The sequence below is a fragment of the Zonotrichia leucophrys genome, chromosome 1A (assembly GCF_028769735.1).
Source record: "Zonotrichia leucophrys gambelii isolate GWCS_2022_RI chromosome 1A, RI_Zleu_2.0, whole genome shotgun sequence".
Classification (NCBI taxonomy): Eukaryota; Metazoa; Chordata; class Aves; order Passeriformes; family Passerellidae; genus Zonotrichia; species Zonotrichia leucophrys.
Genome location: NC_088170.1, coordinates 173,850 through 193,411, shown reverse-complemented (window position 1 = coordinate 193,411; position 19,562 = coordinate 173,850). Strand labels below are relative to the sequence as shown.

At 45.9% G+C, this 19,562-nt stretch overlaps 1 protein-coding gene across 1 annotated transcript in view; it reads left to right on the top strand.

The window, feature by feature from the left end:
- Positions 1 to 19,562, top strand: part of ST8SIA1 (ST8 alpha-N-acetyl-neuraminide alpha-2,8-sialyltransferase 1) — a 102,236-nt gene that overhangs the window by 14,762 nt on the left and 67,912 nt on the right. The window contains exon 2 of the mRNA XM_064734138.1: positions 10,010 to 10,154. Coding sequence (XP_064590208.1) covers positions 10,010 to 10,154 — 145 coding nt within the window. The remainder of the gene's footprint in view (positions 1 to 10,009; positions 10,155 to 19,562) is intronic.

The window sequence follows — 19,562 nt, the reverse complement described above, 5'->3', positions numbered from 1 at the left end:
CAATATATAGAACTCCTGCAGGCATTCCAAGGTGGCGTGTTTTGCTTTGTGGTAGTGTGCTTGGCAGCTCCTGTTTACTACCTTTACTCTGATGGATGCTGTGGCTGTGTTCTCTCAGAATAAAGAAGTCCCTAAAGTATGGGAAGCTCAGTCACAAAGAGGAGGGGCAGGTGGAACTCCAGGCTTGATTTCTGCCAGGAGCATTTCCTGGAGCTGTTCCACTGCCCTTGGCAGCCCAGGGTTCCCACAGCCCCTCTGATGCTGGGCATGAGGGGGGATGTGATGGTACAGCTGGGGCAGGAGAGCTGGATGCAAAACAGAACATCTTGGCAAGGTGGGTGGCAGCCAGAGCGTGCACTAATCTCTGTGGTTTGAGTTTGACAGGCTTTTAGGAGTTCTAATCTCACATGGAGTGTGAGCTTGTTAAGGCCACCAGATTGGGCAGAGGGGGAAGTTGGATAAATTACATTTTCTGCCAGGACTTCAGGCCTGTAAGAACTTAGTACATAAATCATGTTTATCCCCTGGGAAGCTGTTTGATTGCTCTGGGTAATGGGGTTTGTGCGTTTCTGATTTACTCATAGCAGACTGGTCAGATTAGAGCAGACTCAAACATGCTTCCTCCCTTGTGCTCACCTCTTGTTTTTCACTGCCAGCTCTGTGTTTTCCTCTTCTGCTGCTGCCCTGCCCTGCACAGGAAACCTCCCCACCCCAAAACCACCAAACATTGTGGTGTGTTGTGAAGCTCAAATGTCATTTGCTGAGTGATCATGGCAGTGTGCAGTGGGTTGAAAGTTGTGCACATGGGATGATGGCTGGAGCTGTTTGGATTATACAATGTGTGATGTGTAAGGACTGTTTCGGAGCCCTCACAAGCTGTAGTGGTGCCTCTGAACATCTGGGTGCTTTGGAAGGGCCAGTTTTGGAAACTGCTTTCAGAACCACGTGAATATTTGTAGTAAAGCCAGGTTTATGCTCCTTGCTTACACTGGGAAATTCTTTCTTGAGGGTAGGGGGAAGTTCTGCCATCTCTTTGGGTCTGGAATAGCTCAGATGATGAGCCCCAGCATGTCTTTGTTAGGGGACAGAAATGTGGATCCATGTTTGGATGCAGCAGGAGTGCTCAGAGCCCCGCTGCTGCAGTCCAAGCCAGGGCATTCCCAGTGTTGTGCAGCCCTGGAATCCAGGGGGTGTTTGGGGAGCAGGGATGAGCTGTGGCTGAACAGGGGCTGGGCTCGGGCTGGGGCCACTGAAGGAGCGGAGAGGCTCAGGAATGAGGGGTGTGGGAGGAAACTCAGGAAATGTCTCCTGGACCCTTTCCCACCTCCTGTCAGAGGCTGCTGGGGTTTCTGTGCCCTAGGACAGAGAGGAGGTCTGGGGATGCTGTGAGCAATCACAGGAGGCATTTTACTGAGTTGTTGGTGAGCTGGCAGCACTGTTAGACCAACTGGCAAAAGATTACTTCTGCACCAGCATTTGTCCTCTCTAATGTGGGGCTAGCAGGAGTAAGGCAGCGTTTGTTACTCACATATGTTCAGAAACAAAAAAATCACTTTGCTGAGTGCAGAACGGAGCTGTGACCATTTCAAATCAATTAATGCAGCAGCACACAGCTGCCACTCAGCCCCTGGGAATGGGAGTAGGAGAGGAGCAACAAGAAACTCTGTGATCCAGAATTGCTTCTGCTTTTGTTTCATCATAACAGAGTCCCTGATGATCACCAATAAACTTGATTTTTGGGTTCCACTGGGCCTACAGGAGAGAAAGGTGTGAAGACAAACGGAGTGTGGCCTCTTGTTCTTGGGACAGGTGTCTGGAGGGGATTTGTGAAGGCATCTCAGCTGATCTTCTCTGTAAGAGCAGACTCATTTTGCCCAGAGCTGGGGAGATCCCACCTCCTTTCAGTAGCTCTGTAAAGAGGCAAAAGAGTCCAACTGTGATGGAGTTCAACAGGAGTGCAAGATGACTGCCATGGAACTTTCTGTGGCTTCACCAAAAGAGACTTAACAAGATCTGGAATTGCAGTTTCTGATAAAAAGAGGTTCTGCTTTAGATCTGTCTTTATTTTAATCTACTCAGTGCCTTTAGCAAAGTGTTTGCATTTGTGACTTTAGCGCCCAGTGCTCAGGCAAGATTTAAAACAGATTAGCAAAATATCAAAACATAATCTTTCAGCTGCAAACAGAGGAGCTGCAAGTTCAAGGGGTGTTTCAGACGAAGAGCTGTTTTTATCTGATGATTTTACGGCCCGTGTTTATCTGTTAGGAGCCATCTGCCAGCGCTCAGGAGGAGCCCTGAGCTCAGCTCACAAGCATCTCTGGGTCCCGGGCCAGCTGGGCTCAGCTGCTGGCAGAGCTGATGCTGGAGGTGGCAGCACCAGGGCTGTGAGTGGAGTCCAGTGTCAGTGCTTGGTGGTGCATTAAATCCTGGCTCTCACCCAAAACCTGACCATTACAGCTTAACTGGTGTGTAATTCTGGGCGTACAGGAGCAACAAAGAGTGCTCTGTTCTGGCACTGTCCACCTCAAGGAGGCTGAAGCAAGGCATTATTTGGCATTTATGGATTATTTTTGCCTTTTCAGTCAGTAGGAAATGTGATATGACTGAAATCTCAAATAATAACCCACACACTTTAAAGCACTTCTCTCACTGGCAGATTTCATCCAAATGAAACAGAATTATCGAAGTCTTAAGGGTAGTGAGTTCCTATCAGTTTAATGAGAAACTGGATAAAAGAGAGAGGTCAAGCCCAAGGTTTCCTATTTTGTTTGGCTGATCTGCTCATCCTGCTGGCTGCTAGGCATCAGATGGATGCTTCCAGCCAGGCAAAACCCATTCCACTCTAACAACTGAGAGTTATGGCATGTGGGAAGCAGTGTCTGAGAAATGAGAGGAACAAGTTTCCCTTCAGATCTGGGCTTCCTTCAGATTTATTCATCTGTCCTTGATGGGTTAAAACTGTTCTCCAGATGTGCCCTCCATATGCCTTTGAAGATCTATTGCTTTCTCATGCCTTTTCCTAAGGTATTTTTGCATATTCTTGTTTCTGTCACATGTGTGACAGTGGCTGCTGGGTCACACACAGGCTTTGCATCAAAAACCACTTGGAGTGACAAGTGCAAGAGTTTCCTTTCCTCTTCATTTCTGTTGTTTCAGCTTTTAGGAAATCTGTCTAATGAAGGAACTTTTTGTTTCCTTTCTGTCTTGTTCACCTGTTTTATCAAGGAGCATGGCTGAACTGATGAAATTAGTGAAGAGCACTCGATGGAGTGTTTTGGCTTGGAGCACAGGGGCCCTTTTGCAAGGAGCATTACTCACAGGGCTCTCAGCTGGCTTGCAGAAGCAGGTGGGGAAGTCGCTGTGGTGTGATAATTGACTGCTTGGATCCAGGGGGGCCCCATCAGCACTTCAGTGCAAGCTCAAATGTAAGATTAGAGCTGCTCAATTAATTTTTAGTGAATCTCCTTCTCCTGAAAGAAAACAGCCACCCTGTGCCCTTGTTGAGGTCAGATATTCCTTTCTGTGTGCTTGAGGTGGCACAAAGCAAGCCGTGGTTTCTTTGGAAGGAAGGGGGGACTGGGTGAGAACAGCTGATTTTTGCCTCCTGCAGCAGCCCCTCATGCGGTGTAACTTTGTGTCTCCATTGATGGTTCTGCTGCTTTGTGAGACAGCTGGTCATTAATTTCACCCCATATCTGTGAAATCTGCTCTCCTCCTGCCAGCTTTATAAGATTAAAAAAAAAAATGATAGCGTGTGTAGCAATTAATCTCCTCCCTCTGAATGCTCTGTGACAGAATCTCCTGTCAGGGCAGCTGCTGCAGCTCATCTGGTGAGGGCTGTGTGGGCAGAACCCATCGGATGGGGCTGCTGGCAGGCAGGCAGGGGCTCCATGGGGGCTGCAGCCCCCTCCTCAGAGCTCTCCTCTGGCTCCCCAGCATCTGCAGCAGCTGGAATAGAGGATACAGCTGGCAGATGTGCACGTGTGTATGGCACGTGGATGTGCCTGTGGGTGCCTGGGGCACTCCTGCCTTCGTGGCCATCACGGAGGTCAGGCTGAGATGGAGCCCACCCTAAGGGTGACCTTTGTGGCCATCAGGGGTGTTATAAATAAGAAGCTTGACTAGGCCAAAATTCAAGCAGCAATCAATTTATTCATTAATATGCTCAAGTATGAGCAATACAGCGCTGGGTGCAGTGGGGGAAGTTTTCCCTCTGACTGCACACCGACATTTGAGGCTTACAGGTATTTATAGGGGTACTCATCAGCTTTCTCAGCAGTTTCTATTCCCAATTTTTACATCACAATTCTATACACTATTGTGATTTAGTTTTTCTCAGGATGTATCTCAAAGGAGTATCCCCAGATGCTGGTGGTCTGGTTTCCAAAAGAAGAAAGACGAATCCCATCTGGTGGTGTCCAGCTCCCCAGATGTGGATCCACCTTTTACTTGCAAGGACTATAAATCTCATAACAGTGATGTCCAGCTTCCATTGGTCAAAGCTATTAATCCTTGAGCTGATGTTCATCTTCCTTTCTCAAGCTGTTTTTCTCTGCTTTATTGAGGTGTGAGATAAGCATATTTCCTTTATATATATTCCAAAGCTATAGTTTCAAGGATACAAGCAACATTCTAAAATTATACTTCAAAAGGTTATTGCGGAACTCTTTAAGGCTTAACTATAAGCAAAAAGCGACATCCTTAATTGTTTAATTTTGGCACCAGCAAATTATATACAAGCTCGAACAGGACAGGACATCTGAAATCAGTGTCTAGAGCTTTTATTTTCTCAGCATCAGTTTAATTACATTGTTATGACAAGGGAGAAGAAAGACAGGTTTGTTTGCTCAAGGCAAAGGCAGCAAGGATAGGGTAACCATATCATCCCACAGCATGGAAATAGAGTTTTCTATTTCTTTTGCAGTCTGGGAAGCAGAGCTGTGAACTATACTGTGTGGGTGGCACCACAGATCAGTGATTTTAAAATAGATAATGAAAACCCAAATATTCTCTGGATAAGCCGTAGTGAAAACTATATTCTCATGTTAAATAAAATACTTTGTTTCCCTTTTCGGCACCTCAAAAAAGCCTGGAAAAAATCTAAAAAGATACCAACGATGGAGAAAATGTGCAAGTTCTTGATTTCATAGTTTCCTCCCCAACTATTATTATCACAATTTGTAGCAAATTATCATGAATTTGTAGTTTAATTTCTTACTTTAGAAAGTCACAGCAGCTCTGCTGCTGAGCTAATGAAGATGTTTTCCATCAATTGCCCTTACTCTGTGGTCTCTGCAGTGCCAGGCGTGCTTTACTGCCTGCAGCCTTTCTGTTGTCCTGACAACTTTCCTCTCTTGAGGAAGCAGGGGAAATATTGTATGGTCCTTGTAAAGTCCAGACTCCAGGAATTGCATTGGAATAGGCTGAAGGCTTCACACCAAGGAACAATATAACAATAAATGTGGGGAGGAATACGGTCATGACTTCATTCTTCATAAAATCCTCCCATATTGCAGAGCCCTTGGCAGGGGAGTAAAGCAGATTCTCTCTGTTCTGCTCTGTGCTCTCCGCTCTTGTCATATTTCTTTTTTGTTGCATTGGTAACAGGAAACTTTCAGAAATGAACCTCTGCACAGCAATGCATTCCTGATTTAGGTGTTGGATTTGAGTCTCAGCTAGAGCTCAAACTCTGCCTGCTGTCCCAAAATCCCAGTTGGGTGTGCTTTTGTGGGTATGCAGAGCACTTGCACTGGCCATTCTCTCATCCATTTGGTGCTTGTCCAGCTGATCTTTCTTAGGAGGGAGGTTTTGAGATCACGTTCCCCAACAGTTGTGCTGAGGATAATTTTCAATTTCATCTTGAGCGCGGTGGTATGCTGGGGTAGTAAGGTGCTTTAAACACCATGAGAACCTCAAAGTCCCACTGACTTCTTTACGCTAATCCCCAGTTGCAAGGATTAGGTTGAGCTTTTTAGGAAAAGAGAATTCCAGGAAAGAGAAATTCAGTGTGTGTGACCAAACGCAGCAATGTTTGCACAGAATGTTCAGAAGCCAAGTGTCAGCTGCAGCTCCAAGCCCACTGACTGCAGTAGAACCAGTGATTTTACTGTTATTGGATGGCTTTGTAGAATTCTGGAGTGCCATAACATTCCCAGGCTGCCAGCTTGGAGCAAAAAATGGGCAGAAAAATGGCCATTATGTGGTGTTTGAGAGGGCTCTCTCAGAGCTGCAGGCTTTGGCTGCTGCCTGCTCTGGGAGATGGGATGTGAGCCCAGATTTTGGTCTGTTCTGGGATGGAGTGGGATGTGGGAGTAATGAGAGGTCGGCTTGTGCCTGGAGTTAGCAGGGGGTAGCTGCCCTAGAAATAATATTTCCAGGCTTTATTTAGAATGACATATTTAGGGGTGGCTCTTGTAAAAGAGAGAACAGCCACAGGAATTAGGCAAGAGAAAAAAGCTTTGTTCATATCAGGACATTCAGGAAACTCCAACCCTTTTGCTCATCAGAGGGGAGGTTGAAATTCGAGCAGCCTCCTATAAGGATCTCTTAAAGGAGGGAGGAAAATATATTTAAAAATCAGCCAAAAAAAGTGCCAAAAAAGTCAGACTCTGATCAGGGTTTCTAAAGACAATACATTATTAAGCAGTGATTTTGGTTTTTCCCCTTGCCACTTGTTGCAAAAACACGGGAATGTGTTCTCCTCATGGAAACATTACACCAAGGACATAAGGAGGAGAATTCCAGGATTAGATTTGGAGGCTGTTAGAGGTGGTGAAGCTGATGTGTTTGAGAGGCACTGTTTCTTTAGTCCCTGCAGTGTTCCCACAGGGGATGCAGATGCTGGGAAACAGGGCTGCAGGGCCCTTGGTGGTGTCCCTGTCTCTGCTGGGGCATGGAGGTGGAGGCAATAATAAATGGCAGTGCAATGGGTCTGTGCAGCTCCCCAGTGAGCCCGGGTGATCAGTGTGCTCTGGACTCCAGCAGCTGCTCAGAACCCTGCTTGGCAGTGAGGGTCTGAGGGCTCTGTCTTGGCACCAGCCAGAACTCAAAACCAGGTCTCTCTTTTCCCTGGGCTTTCATTTGATCCCACAGCAGGGCAAGGGAGGTTGAGGCGGATGGGAGCTGCCATGAGGAGGGAAGGTTTGTGTCACGCTGTGCTGCCACATCCTGCTCTGTTCTAGCATGATGCCACCTCACTCCAGGCAGCTGAGCAGAGGCTGACTAAGGCAGTTCACAGATTATTTTTATCTCAGCCTTGGATGTGAGCCTCAGTCATTATTTTAACGCTCCATTAAAGCCATACTGTAATGAAATATTAAATCTCACGTTAACATTTTTGTGCAGAGGTTGAATCAGTGCCCTTGTTCAGCGAGGGCACTGCTGGCATTAGCTGGGACCTGCAGGAGCAGCATTAAGCTGTAGTCTCTGCTGTCCTCTCCCCATCCATGTGCTCCGGACCGTCCTTGTTTTCTGAACCCTTCCAGGCGTGGTGACTCCCCCTCTGGGATCTGTGTGCAGGGGCCTTCCTCCTGCTGCTGCTGGCTCCCCATCACTCTGCTCTTTGACATGAGTGCAGCACAGCTCTCATGCCTGGCTGTGAAAGGGAAGAGCTGAGAGGAGGAGCTTTGCTCCCCCTGCCTCGCCCAGAGCTGGGGTGCTCCCGTGCTCCGCGCAGGGCAGCATCCCAGGGCAGCTGCAGAATGGTGCCCAGCTGGGGAGAGACAGATACAGAGCTGTGACCCCCTGGCTGACAGCCCTGCCATGGGACTGTCCATCCTTTCTTTCAGCTGCTCTATTTGCTGCACTTGGGGTGTTCAAAATAGCTCCTGTGTCATTGTTGACTGGGGCTCGAGTCACACCAGGGTACCATTGGGCACTAACTGTCTGCAGGCTGAGATCACACTGCAACCTTTGTTAGCCTAAGGTGGAGAATCAGCAGTTTGGGAGTTTTATGAAAGTTCTGTGAATGAATTCAGACCTCCGTGCTGAGGCTGCCTTTTGGTTAATGACCTCCTGGTGCCCAATTAGAGCTGAAATTTGAGGGGCTTGTAGTGGGGTTCTCCAAGGAACGTTTCTCCTGCTCCTCTCACAAGCAGGGATTTGTCCCCTAAGTGCTCTTGGGTCTGGGGGCCCTCAGTGCCTTTTTAATCCCAATATTAATTCCTCTCACATAGAGGTCTTCTCTGAACTGGCGAGAACTTTGAACCAAAAGCAGATTGTTGATATTGTTGATGTCCTGTGAGTGCAGGAATGCTTGCAGTGAGCTGAGGCTGCTGACTGAAAGCTGCTGCAGTCCTGCACATTCTGCAATAACACTTACGCTGTGTGTTTTAATCAAGCTCAGCAAGCAGCTCAGTCTCCCTGATCCGGCACAGTATCCTGCTACAGGTTTGGATTTGAGTCTGTTCTGCTTTTCAATTTTCCTGTGAAGCTTTTCTTGCTTTGTAACTTTGGGATTTGGATCAGAAAGAGACTTTGGATAAATTATTCTTTTCTGACAGAGAGCACACACGAGTGCTCAAGATTGTTGTGTTCATGCACAGAGCTTCATTCTTGCAGAAGTGGCCTGCTTGTTTGTGGCCCCTCCAGGAGACCCCCACTGCTTTTCATAATAGATTAATTAAGGAAGCATTCAATGGGAACTGGAAGGAGGCGTTTTAGGGATGGGAAGGAGGAGGGATGTACATCTCACCTAATAAATAGGGTGGGACTTGTACAAAGAGCTGTTCCTTAGCGGTTCAGTCTGCCCTGGCTAAGAAAAGATTCATTAGTAGAAACCACTCCCTAGATAATTTTCCACTAAGTTTTTGGGGGATTTCTTTGTGCTTTTTGCTCAGACCAGACTTCCAGAGGAGGTGTGAGTTGCAGAATTTCACTGGAAAATTTTAATCGTGTTGTACAGCTTTGTAACAAATGGCTCCAGCTGATCTTGGATTAACTTAGGTTTTTCAAAGAGTTGCTGTGGGGATAGAAAAATCTGCAGAATTATTTTCTTTCCGCTTTAGAGAGAGAGAAATCATTTTCCAAAAAGCTGGGTCCTGCTCACACAGGGACAGAACGAGCTCCAGAGCCCCACAGCTGCCAGGTGCTCACCTGTCCCAGCCTTTTGGGAACGTGCAGCAGCTTGTCCTCTTGTCCTGAGGGTCTCCAGCCTTGGGGACTCTCTCACTCTGAGACATGTTGTTGCTGGGGACTTATTGTTAATTCAGTTGAAGTGTGCCTGAAAAATAATACTCACACATTTGCAGAGAATTATGAACTTATGGCAAAATCAGCTTTTGATAGGGGAAAAATAACCTGTTTTTTCAAATACCAATTTTTAGAGATGAAAAGTATCGTTAAAACATTAGGCATTTTTTAATTTTAAATTTTTGTGGATGATTTATGGTTTTGAATAAAATCTCTTCTGCAGAGAAGAGCTATATAAAGCATTTTAGTAGTCACTAATAAATGAGGTTTTTCTGCTTCCAGCTCCTGTGCAGCCACTGGAAATGGTTCCAGTCTCTTTGGGATTACCTTTTGAATCTATGGGAAGGCAGCACAAGGACGGGCAGAGAGGGGCCAGCGCTGCCTCACCTGGCTGTGCAGCTGTGGGCCTTTAGGAGACCTGCTCCGCATAAATAACCTTTGGTACTGAATGTTTTGGCGCCTTGGATGGGGTTTCCAAAGGAGCTTGTCTGGTTTCTGTACGTGTTGGAGACCAGTTTTTACTCATGAAAACAGGCTGTATAGGATGGAGTTTCTTTTGCTGAATCTTGGTTTTGTTTCTGTGTCAGTCTGAATGAAAATTTAGATTTTTTTTTTCCCTGTTTCTAAGATGTTTGTGCAATAAAAGCAGGTTTTCTGGCTCTTGTGTAGGCAAAAAGGAGCGCCATGGTTCATGTGCTGGCTGGGAAGTGTGGCTCGGGAGCGCCTGAGGGCAGCAGGAACGGGGTGTGAGGGGTGGTGCTTAACAAAGGTGTGACAGGGCTCCAGTTAATGGCCTGTACTCTTTTGTTCCCTTCTCCAGGAAGCTGCTGGAAGAATGCTGTGACCCTGGGCAGCTCTTTGCTATGACAAAGAGGAATTCCCCCATGGGAAAGAACCTCTGGTTTGACGGGGAATTTTTATATTCTGTCACAATTGACAATGCAACTTACTCTCTCTTCCCACAGGTTAGTAACCGTGTTTTGTTTTCATTTTAAGTATTGAAATACTAAATCGTAACATTATTCAAATAAGTATAAATATGCTAAGAAATTGTATCTTCATTTCTCAATACCAAACAGCATCTGATTTCTTACTTCCACTTTCTGAAAATTTTGGTTGTGTGAGTGGTTAATACTTCTCTGGCTGCTTTTTGGAATGTACACAAGGGATGAACTTGGGTCACCTGTCTCGATTTCTGAAGAGTTTGGTTCTGGCTGTTTCAGGAGGGTGATTTCTGCATTTCAGCCAGGAGTCGCAGTCACTGAGAGCCCTCACCCTCGCCTGCAGTGGCTGCAGCTCATACCTGTGCAGCCAGGAGGGGACAGAGCTGGGTGTGAATTGTCCCCAGTTACTGCCAGGTTAATGAAGTTCATTGGTGGCAAACGGTGCAAGCCCAACAAGAGCCAGCAGCTGGACTTGGCTGATTCTTACTGTGATTTTGAGTGTTGGAAGGGGTTGGTTATTAGTGTCTATCAAAGGTGCTTTGGGTTAAATGCCGGGTTTTTGAGAGCTGGCAGTTTGCAATACTGATCTAGGCTGCTTCTTGTATGTGTAATTAACACCGGAACTGATACTAAATAGTGAGTTTGTTATATTGACTTTTGTATGTTGAACACAAATGCTTTATGTGGCTGCACACTTAAGGAAAGCTGACCTTCTGGCTGTATGAATTGATTGCTCAGAGTGTGTGTCCTGCCCAAGGTCTCAGGGCAGCCCCACCTGGGCTGCTCTGCAGAGGGAGGTCACTGCTTTGTGATGGATCGGGGATTTCAGATTTGGGGATTTTATTGATACCAGGCACTGTGCTTGGCCACAGAGGTGTCGTGCCTCCCTTCACAGCTCAGAGCAGCTGCTGGATGGGCTCCTTCACAGAGCTTAGAGAGAAGTCGTGGTCTTTGCAGCTCCACTGCTCCCCAGAGCCTAATGGCTGCCCTAAAGCTTATCAGCAGAGATAAGGAGCAAAGATGAGCAAGTCCTGCAGAGAGAGGCTCCTGGGGGCTGAGCAGCTGGGACCTGCTGTCCTGGGGGGCTGCTGGGGGCTGCTCTGGCCCTGGGGTGCAAAAGGGGAGCTGGCACCTGCCCCCACCCAGGCGTGCTGTCCCTGCAGTGATGGGCAGTTTGTTTCTCACAAGTGCTGCTCACTGCTGCTCCTCCTTTCCTTGCCAGTACCACTGCCTCTCATTTGATGTTATTCCCATGCCCTTTGCCCAGAGCAATTCTGCAGGCCTTTATCAGACTAAATCCTGGTGGCCTTAAAAGCCAAGGGGGATTTATTTGCAGTAAATTTTTAAATGCGTTTTTCTGCTTCTCTCTTTGTTTCAAGAGCAGTACTTGCCTGAATTTTTCAGGCTCCTTCTTCAAAGAGTGTTGCCTATTATGAGCTTGCTTGCAAGCAGTTTTCCTGAAGATGAATATTCCTTTCAAAAGTATCCAGGAGCTTAAAACAATTCAGAAATACGGTTAATACTCTGAAATGCCGTGGGGATGTAACAGGAATGTAAAGGGCCACAGCTATGTTGATATAATCAAAAAATATTTCCTCTGGAATAAATAAAAATGGCTCCATCCTTACATTGCTGGGCTTGAGCAATTTGGTGATTGCAGGAGATTTCTCAGTCCCGAACCAGTGACTAACTTATAGGATAATGTAACTCAAAATTCAGTAGGGAACTTGCTGTATTTCATCTTATAGAAAAATAAATATGTCCAAAGTTAACATGGAAAATGTCACTTTTTCTGAATGTGAGCAATACAAAACAGCATAATTTTTCTTCTGAGCAGTCTGTAGATGAAGTTCTTACAGCTGGGTCAACATTTCCTGACAGAGTGCTTTTCCACTAAAAATGCTCTTTCATGAAAATATAAATTTAGAATCACTTCATTAGTTTTTCAATTTTTCTTTGAAGTGAAAAGGTTGAAAGGTTTTGATGGTGTTAGGACATTTCATTTTAACTTTTTTTTTTTAATGTAGTACTTGAGCTGTTGGGGTTTCTTTTTATCAGCTCTGTTGCTGCCTCCTTTTTCCTCAGCCTTTGAGTGATTATATTACTCCTTTTCTTTTTTCAAGTTTTTGAACCACCAAGGGAGAAATTTGCAAAAGAGAAAAGCTTTTATGTGGAATTAGTCATTCAGTGCTGCATTTCAGTTTATGAGGACCAAATAGGATGTGGCAGCAGATGCTGGAAGCAGCTCCCCTCAGCCTGCCCTCTGTGTGGTTTTAGCCCTGGGTGTTGAGAATGAGGTTTTGTGAGCAAAATAAAATTATTCATTGAAAAAAATGCTCTGGCTTCATTGTATTTCACTTAAGCAGTTAGATGCTTTTGGTACCAGTAAATTATTTTAAATTACTGAATTATGGTTCCTCATCTGCTCAGATCCCTTGTAAAGTTTTGCCTGCAGAAGCTGTCAGTTACAGGAGTGGCTTCTTGCACTGAGATCCTCATGAATAGTCATCACAAATAGTGCTAGAGGAAACCAAAAAATAAAACTGCCAGCCACAAACAAAATTGGGAAGTGTGGCATCTGTTTCTGGGTACTTTGTGATCAGGAGAAAGGTGACACTTTCCAAATCACACATATAATACAAATATTTATTTACAGTTTTAAATCCCACCTCTAATAGAAAAGCAGAGAAAAAATTGCTCTAATTGTAAATGTAAAATGGAGACATTTTCTGACATTTTCTGAATGGTGTGTTGGGTTACAGTGACTTACTGATGATTGTGTTGTGTGATTTGTGTTTTTCATTCAGGGTTCCTGTTAAATTTTGGGAGCTTATTCTCACAACATTTTTTGTTTAGCCAGGGATTGTGTTGTCCTGCTGGTGCTGTTTCCAGGCAAATTCCCTGCTCTTGCAGTTATAGCCTGCAGCAAGTAGAATAATTTGTAATTATTTCAGGGGTAAAAAAGGTGTGGAAAGGGAGTTGGCTGTAGAGTCTGCAGGCTTTGTCCCTTTATGCATGCTGGGAATACCAGGAAAGCCCAGCAATTGCTGCCCTGCTGGTGATTTTGGATGTGCTCTGTTAATTCTGTGCTAGCAGTGTGCTCTGTAATTAGGAACTCTTGGAGAAATACAGTGAAATATTGGCTGTCATTTGTGATACCTTTTCTTGATGCCTTGGATGTGGACGTAAATTTTAGGTCTAAAGATGTCCTTTTAAGCAGCTTTAATTTCTATTTTCATTAATTCTGCTGCCTAAGTAGGTACCACCTTGTGTGCCTTTGAGTTGTATTTAGTTAGGATTTGGGGAAATTTCTTGCTGCTTTCCCTTTTGGTCCCTTTTTTCCCTTCCTTCATTTTTTTTCCTTCTCCCTGTGCCTACATTAATATGCAAGCTCTGTTCTTGATTTGGGCTACATATATTGATTCAAAATGAAGATGTGCTAAACATCTTCATATGAATCTGATAATATGAAAGCTAAAACGTAAGGCATCACTTTCAGTCCTGGATAATCTTTAGCCATTGGTATTGGGGTGATCCAAGCAAAAATGTGGCTTAATATTTAGTCAAGAGAAACCCCTGCCTTCCCTGTGATTGCATCCTGACTGATGTGGAGCAGTAACTGGAGCAGTTTGTGTGGTGTGTCAGAAATGCTGTAATGGAGCATCCTCTGCTCTGGCTGCTCAGTGTTTGTGACACTGCCCCGTGCAGACAAGGGGCAGCCATTCCTGATGGTGGAAATCCAATTTGTGCTGGAAAGCTGGAGCATGTCCAGTGTGGAGTAATTGAATGAAGGAAGGGCGGCGTGCCCTTGTGGGGATGAGCTGAGTGGGAGCCAGGAGCTGCTGCCTGTCCCCTGTGGAGGCGGCTTTGGTCAGCCTGCCTTGCTTGTGGCTTTGTCTGCAGCAATGCAAGGCCAGGCCAGTGCAAACACACGAATGCCCTTTCCACATGTACAGTGCAAACACACAAACAGTGATGCCCTTTCCACGTGTGACAGAGACAGGGGAGGGCTGGATCTGGCTGCAGCGTCAGCTTGGCCTGCGGGCACAGGGATGGGCTGCCCTGCCTCGGCCTCTGTGCCTCAGTCACACTCCCGAGCATCCCTCGCTCCCTGTCCTGGGTCTCACAGGAGCTCGTGTCCTGCCCACTGCCTGCACAGCTGAAATGCTCTCCCTGCAGGATCCTTTCTGCACCACCTACTGGGCACAGCTACACATGTTCTGCTGTGGGGCTGCCAAGCACAGAGCAAAAAGGCTGAGCTCCAGGAGCAAGTGGGAGTGCAAGCAGCAAGGGACAGAGAGGCCCTGGGAATTTTATGGGCTTTTTTGTCAGTGTTCATCTGCTTTATGAGGACATAAACTTGCTGCTTTAGAAGCAGGAGCTGTCGCAAGCAAAAGCATAATTAAAGCAAGTGGGCACAGATGAGAAGCTGCAGGGACACCAGACTTGTGATGGCTCTAAGTGACTTCAGGGCACATGAACCCGGCTGGGGGTGTAGAAACAGAAATAAGGGTGGGTTTGAGTCTGCCCAAGGGCAGCACAGTTCCATTTGCTTTGTTTGTTTTATTACAGTTGTATATACCTGGTAAGATACTGAAAGGAGATTTGTTCCTCCATGCATAGGTTTTTCTGGCAGAGAACTTGTTTATATACTCAGACTTCCACCTACAGGTGCAGTGCAACCTTTGCTTCTTGAGAGAGCTTTATCCTTTATACGCTGCTCACCTCTTGGCCTTTATTTTATTTATGAATTTTATTTAAAATCATCTTGTTCAGTTTAAAGATGTTTTACTGTATATGAGACTATATATTTTAATTATTCAGTGATCAGCACATTACATTAATTTTCTCTCTGCAGTAGTTGCCTTTTTTGGTAAGACACTTCTTTAAATAGGCTTAATACCTGTACTAGCTTATCTGAGGCTTAGGTATGGGTCCATTTTGTACCCAGCTCTTAACACTTGGCAGAATAATGAGTATTAATTTATGGAATGCTACATATCTCTCTATATATTTTTTTCTTTGTTGGTATAGCTCAGGTAAAATTTACTGGAATACAGCAGGATACCAGGTTATGTTCAGAAGATATTTATTGTGTAGCAGAGGTGCAGTCCCCCCTTCTCCCACATATTCCTAAACACAGATGGAAGCGTGGCTTAGTGGAGTCTGCAGGCCTGGACAAAGTCAGAGAAGGTTATGCCATGCTGAAGCTATTAAGATGGGGTAGCAAAGTTACATATCTTGTAGGAAGGTTGTGTAGTGACTTTCAGGAAATCCTTTGTGTCCTCTTGCTTAGGAGGGAGTGTCAGCCCAGCTGTACATGTAATGGGAGCCCTGCTGCATCACTGGTCAGACAGTGACTCACTGTAGCCAGGCATTATTGATTTGGAGTCCGTATCACATGATGGGGAGGGGAAGGGCTGTGCTTCTCTCCTGGAGCTGCTTTTATCCCCTGAGTGATTCCCATGCAGCAGGCACTGCCTTCCAAGTGGCATTTTGGGCACAGGGAGAATAAGGCAGTGGTGCCTTTCTTCCATCAGGATGCACTGCATAAATCCTGCATGTGCAGCTTGCTCAGACCAGAATCCAGCCTGCTTTCTCCTTCTTGAGCTACAAATCTTAATACTCTTTTGGAGTTGTTTAAGGAGAAGCTTGGCAATTAAGTCTGTGCTGCAGATTGTCTACTGGCCAGTCCCTACCAGCCTGAGGTGGCTTTGGAGTGTGGTGGCCAAGGGTTAGTCTACAGTGCCAGGCAAAGGCAAGGAAACTGCAAGCACTGCTGTGGACTGAGCCAACATTTGACATTTAATGGCCCAGTGAATCTGGACTTGTGTAATGTAGCTGTGAATCCCAAGTGCACAAAGAAATAGTTCTTTTCAGTGCAGAAATGGTGTCTTTTTTTTTTTTCCTTCTATAATTTCTTTTTCAAAGCCTGTCCTGGAGATTTCTGCCAGCTGTGGGCATTTGGGGCTGGGGGCAGGTGGCAGTGCCAGTCTGGGTGTGCTGTGGAGAAGAGCAGTTTTCCTAAGGACATACCTGGCTTTGCAGATGGTTTGAAGCCCAAGGGCATGGCTTCAGCTCAGCTCGTGAACCCTTCATTGATGCTTTCTCTCCATGCCCAGCTGTGGCAGGGGAGGGCCAGGGAGTGGCTGCTGTGGGTGCCTGTTTGGCCAGTGCCAAGCCCCAGGAACGAGGCAGGGATGCCCCCAAACACCAGGCAGCAGCAGCAGCAGTTCATGGGGGGACCTCAGTGCCACCCGTGCCAAGCCAGGGGCTGCAGGGGATGCCCAGAGAGCTCTGCCAGCACACTGGAATGGCTTGGGCTTCACAATCACCTCATGCCCCACGGGCAGGGACACCTCCCACCAGAGCTGCCTGCTCAGAGCCCATCCAGCCGGGCCCTGAGCACTGACAGGGATCCAGGGCAGCCACAGCTGCTCTGGGCGGCCTCTGCCAGGATCTGTTTCTTTGAACCTCTAATCTGAGTCCCATCTTTCATGTTTTTCAGAAATATTTATCTAATAACTTTTACAGTTTCTTCATGGAAATTCCACAGCCCACTAGGCTGTCCAGTCTAGTGAGTTGCTGTCCTTATGCACAGAATACATTTCCTGACATCTAACTTGAAATTCCCCTTGGCTCTAAGTTAAGACAGGTTTTCTTCTTCTCTTTTCCACATATGACTGCTATCAAGTCTCCCCACAGTCTTCTTCTCTAGGCTGAACAACCACAAGTTTTTTACTCAAATTTTTTACTCAAATCGTTGGGGTTTTTTTAAACTTCTGAATGTTTTTGTTTTTCTGGTGGTCTGTAAGGAAAATATGTGCCAATTAACTGTGTGGTGCCCTCATAAATACATTCTCAGATTGATCCTTTGGAATGGTACAGCACATCGGGACCAAATACTCCAAAGCAGAGCTTAATGTCACCTTTCTGCTTGAACAAGCTCGTGTTTAGTGTTGCTGATTATTCTGTCACAGTGTGGCTTGGTACTGTGGAGCAATGCTGCAAATTTAAGTGTTGGGACTGGGCTCAACAGGAGACAGTTGAGGTGAAGGAAGACAATAAAAGCAAAGGCTGCAGAGATCTGTTCTCTGATCCAGCATTCTGCCAGTCACAATGAGAAAGCCAAAGAGAAATAATTCTTGTATGAGTATGATGCCTTTGTAGCAATTTCCTCGGGCACCTCATGGTCATTCACATTCAATGCATGGTGTTATTGCCCAGGTAAATCTATACCTGAGGACCTCTGGAGAAAATGAAAATAAGGGTTTCTTCAGGTAGAGTTTGTGGGGAAGAAATGTTGCAAAATCCCCGTTTCCCCCACCATAAACAGAGATGCTGGACCACTATTCATTTTCCTTCACACAAAGAACAAAAAAAGGAAGAGACCTAGAGAGCCCCTGTGATACTCTGGCCAGTGTATGAATACAGAAGGAGCTGTGGTGGCAAAGTGAGTAATAAAGTCTGTGGTAAAACAGAGGAAGTGAAGCCTGGTTACTTCTGAGTCAACAGAAGTGTTCAGCTGACTTCAGCACAGCCAGGAGTTAGCCCTGTAACCTTTTGCTGAGTGCATTTCAGCTAAGGACTCGTCATTTTGGTATTGTGGCTTCTTGCACAACAAATAATGACCTTCTTTTTCCTTTTCTCCAGTTTCTCAGCCTTGATTAGCCATTGTTTTATGTGGTGAAGGAGCTCTCTTTGTCTAGTCTGACTGAAGGAGGATTCCTTCATGGCCAGGGACCTGGTGGAGTGAGTCCAGAGGAGAAACAGCACAGTTCATTACAGGGATGGAGCAGCTCTGCTGGGAGCAAAGCAGGGAAAATGGGATTGTTCAGCCTTTGGGGTGACCTCATGGTGGCCTTGCAGTGCCTGAAGGGAACCTACAACAGAGGGGCAGAGAGACATTTCACAGGGCCTGGGGAATGGCTTCACACTGACAGAGAGGGGGTTTGGATGGGATATTAGGGAAAATTCCTTACCATGTAGGAGGTGAGGTACTGAAACAGGCGAGTTCTGCCTATCCCATCCCTGGAACTGTTTAAGGATGGGGCTCCTGGTCCACTGGACAGTGTCCCTGCCCATGGCAGTGGGGTTGGAACTCAGTCTTTAAGGTGAGTTCTGATTCTATGTTATTTTCTGCAGCATTCTCTTGAGATATGATCAGATACTGCCATGTTCAGGTGTGCATTTCCACCAGATTGTTGTCATGGAGCCAAGGTAGTCCCTGTGTTTTGTGAATTTCGTGTCAAATACCTGCTTGTTTGAGAACAGACCCTCTGAGACAAGGAAGTTGTAGAAAAACCCTGTCTAATGATAATTAGCAATGTTGGTTTCTCTCTCAAGTTTGATATGTGCTCCCACTGAGCTCTTGTAAGGCTGAGTACTTTTCTGAAACCTGCTGTTATGTGAAGCCTACAAAACAAATAACGTTTCCAAGTAGACCAGAAACTTGCTTTTTGTGCTTTCAAAGGGTCTTTGTTCATCAGAGGTAAAAAATGCAGAGGCAAAGTTAGAAAGTGTTCAGCATGGGTCTACTCTAATGTAAATTAGATCCTTCTTGCTTGCCTCATTATTAGCATTTTGATCCGCAAGGAACTCCTCATTCACAGTAATTAGCTATGCAAGATACAGTACCTGGTTTTATTCCTTTAAACATTAGCTTTTGGCCCTTCTTTGCATTCTTCCTGTGCTCTGGAGTTTGATATGCCAGTTACCTCCATGCAATATTACTCTTGCTAACCATGTAAACTTGATTTTCACACTCATTTGGTTTGTAAAATGCATGTTAATAACTATGTCCCTGCTATATTTTCTCTTTCCTTTCCCCTTCCTGTGAGCACTGCTGGCTTTATGGAACAGTGCACTTGGTTCCCTCTGCCAGCTGTGGTTGAGGGTGACATTTGCTCAGGGTAAGGTGACCTGCAAAGCCCCTGGGCCTGGCAGGGACCCCAGTGTGGTGGCTGTGCCCACTCTGCTCTGGTGGCTCTGAGGGGATCTGCTGGAGCAGCTCTGTCGTTTCAGGCACAGATATTTACAGATATGTGAGCTAGCAAAAATGCTGCCCTTGTTATTCAGCAGAGCTGCTTCTTTCAGACCCCACTTGGTTTTATCTTCCCACTGATGAGCTATATTTGTGTTCCTTCAGAGCATCCACAGCTGCAGAAAAGCAGGCTGGAATGTAAGTTGCCCTGCTCCTAAACAGTGCCACCAGCTTAATTGGGTTTTTGTCATACCTTTGTCAGGGGCTAAGTTCTGCATGACTCTGCTGCCCTTACTTCTCCATGGAGATGACAATATAACAGATCAAAATCAAGCCTGATTTGCCAAGAGACCTCACAGAGAGATCTTGATTACACAAGTTCTCATAGGAGACACTTTGTCTCTTGTGCGGGGAGGTGGGACCAGGTGACTCTGTAACCTGGGGAT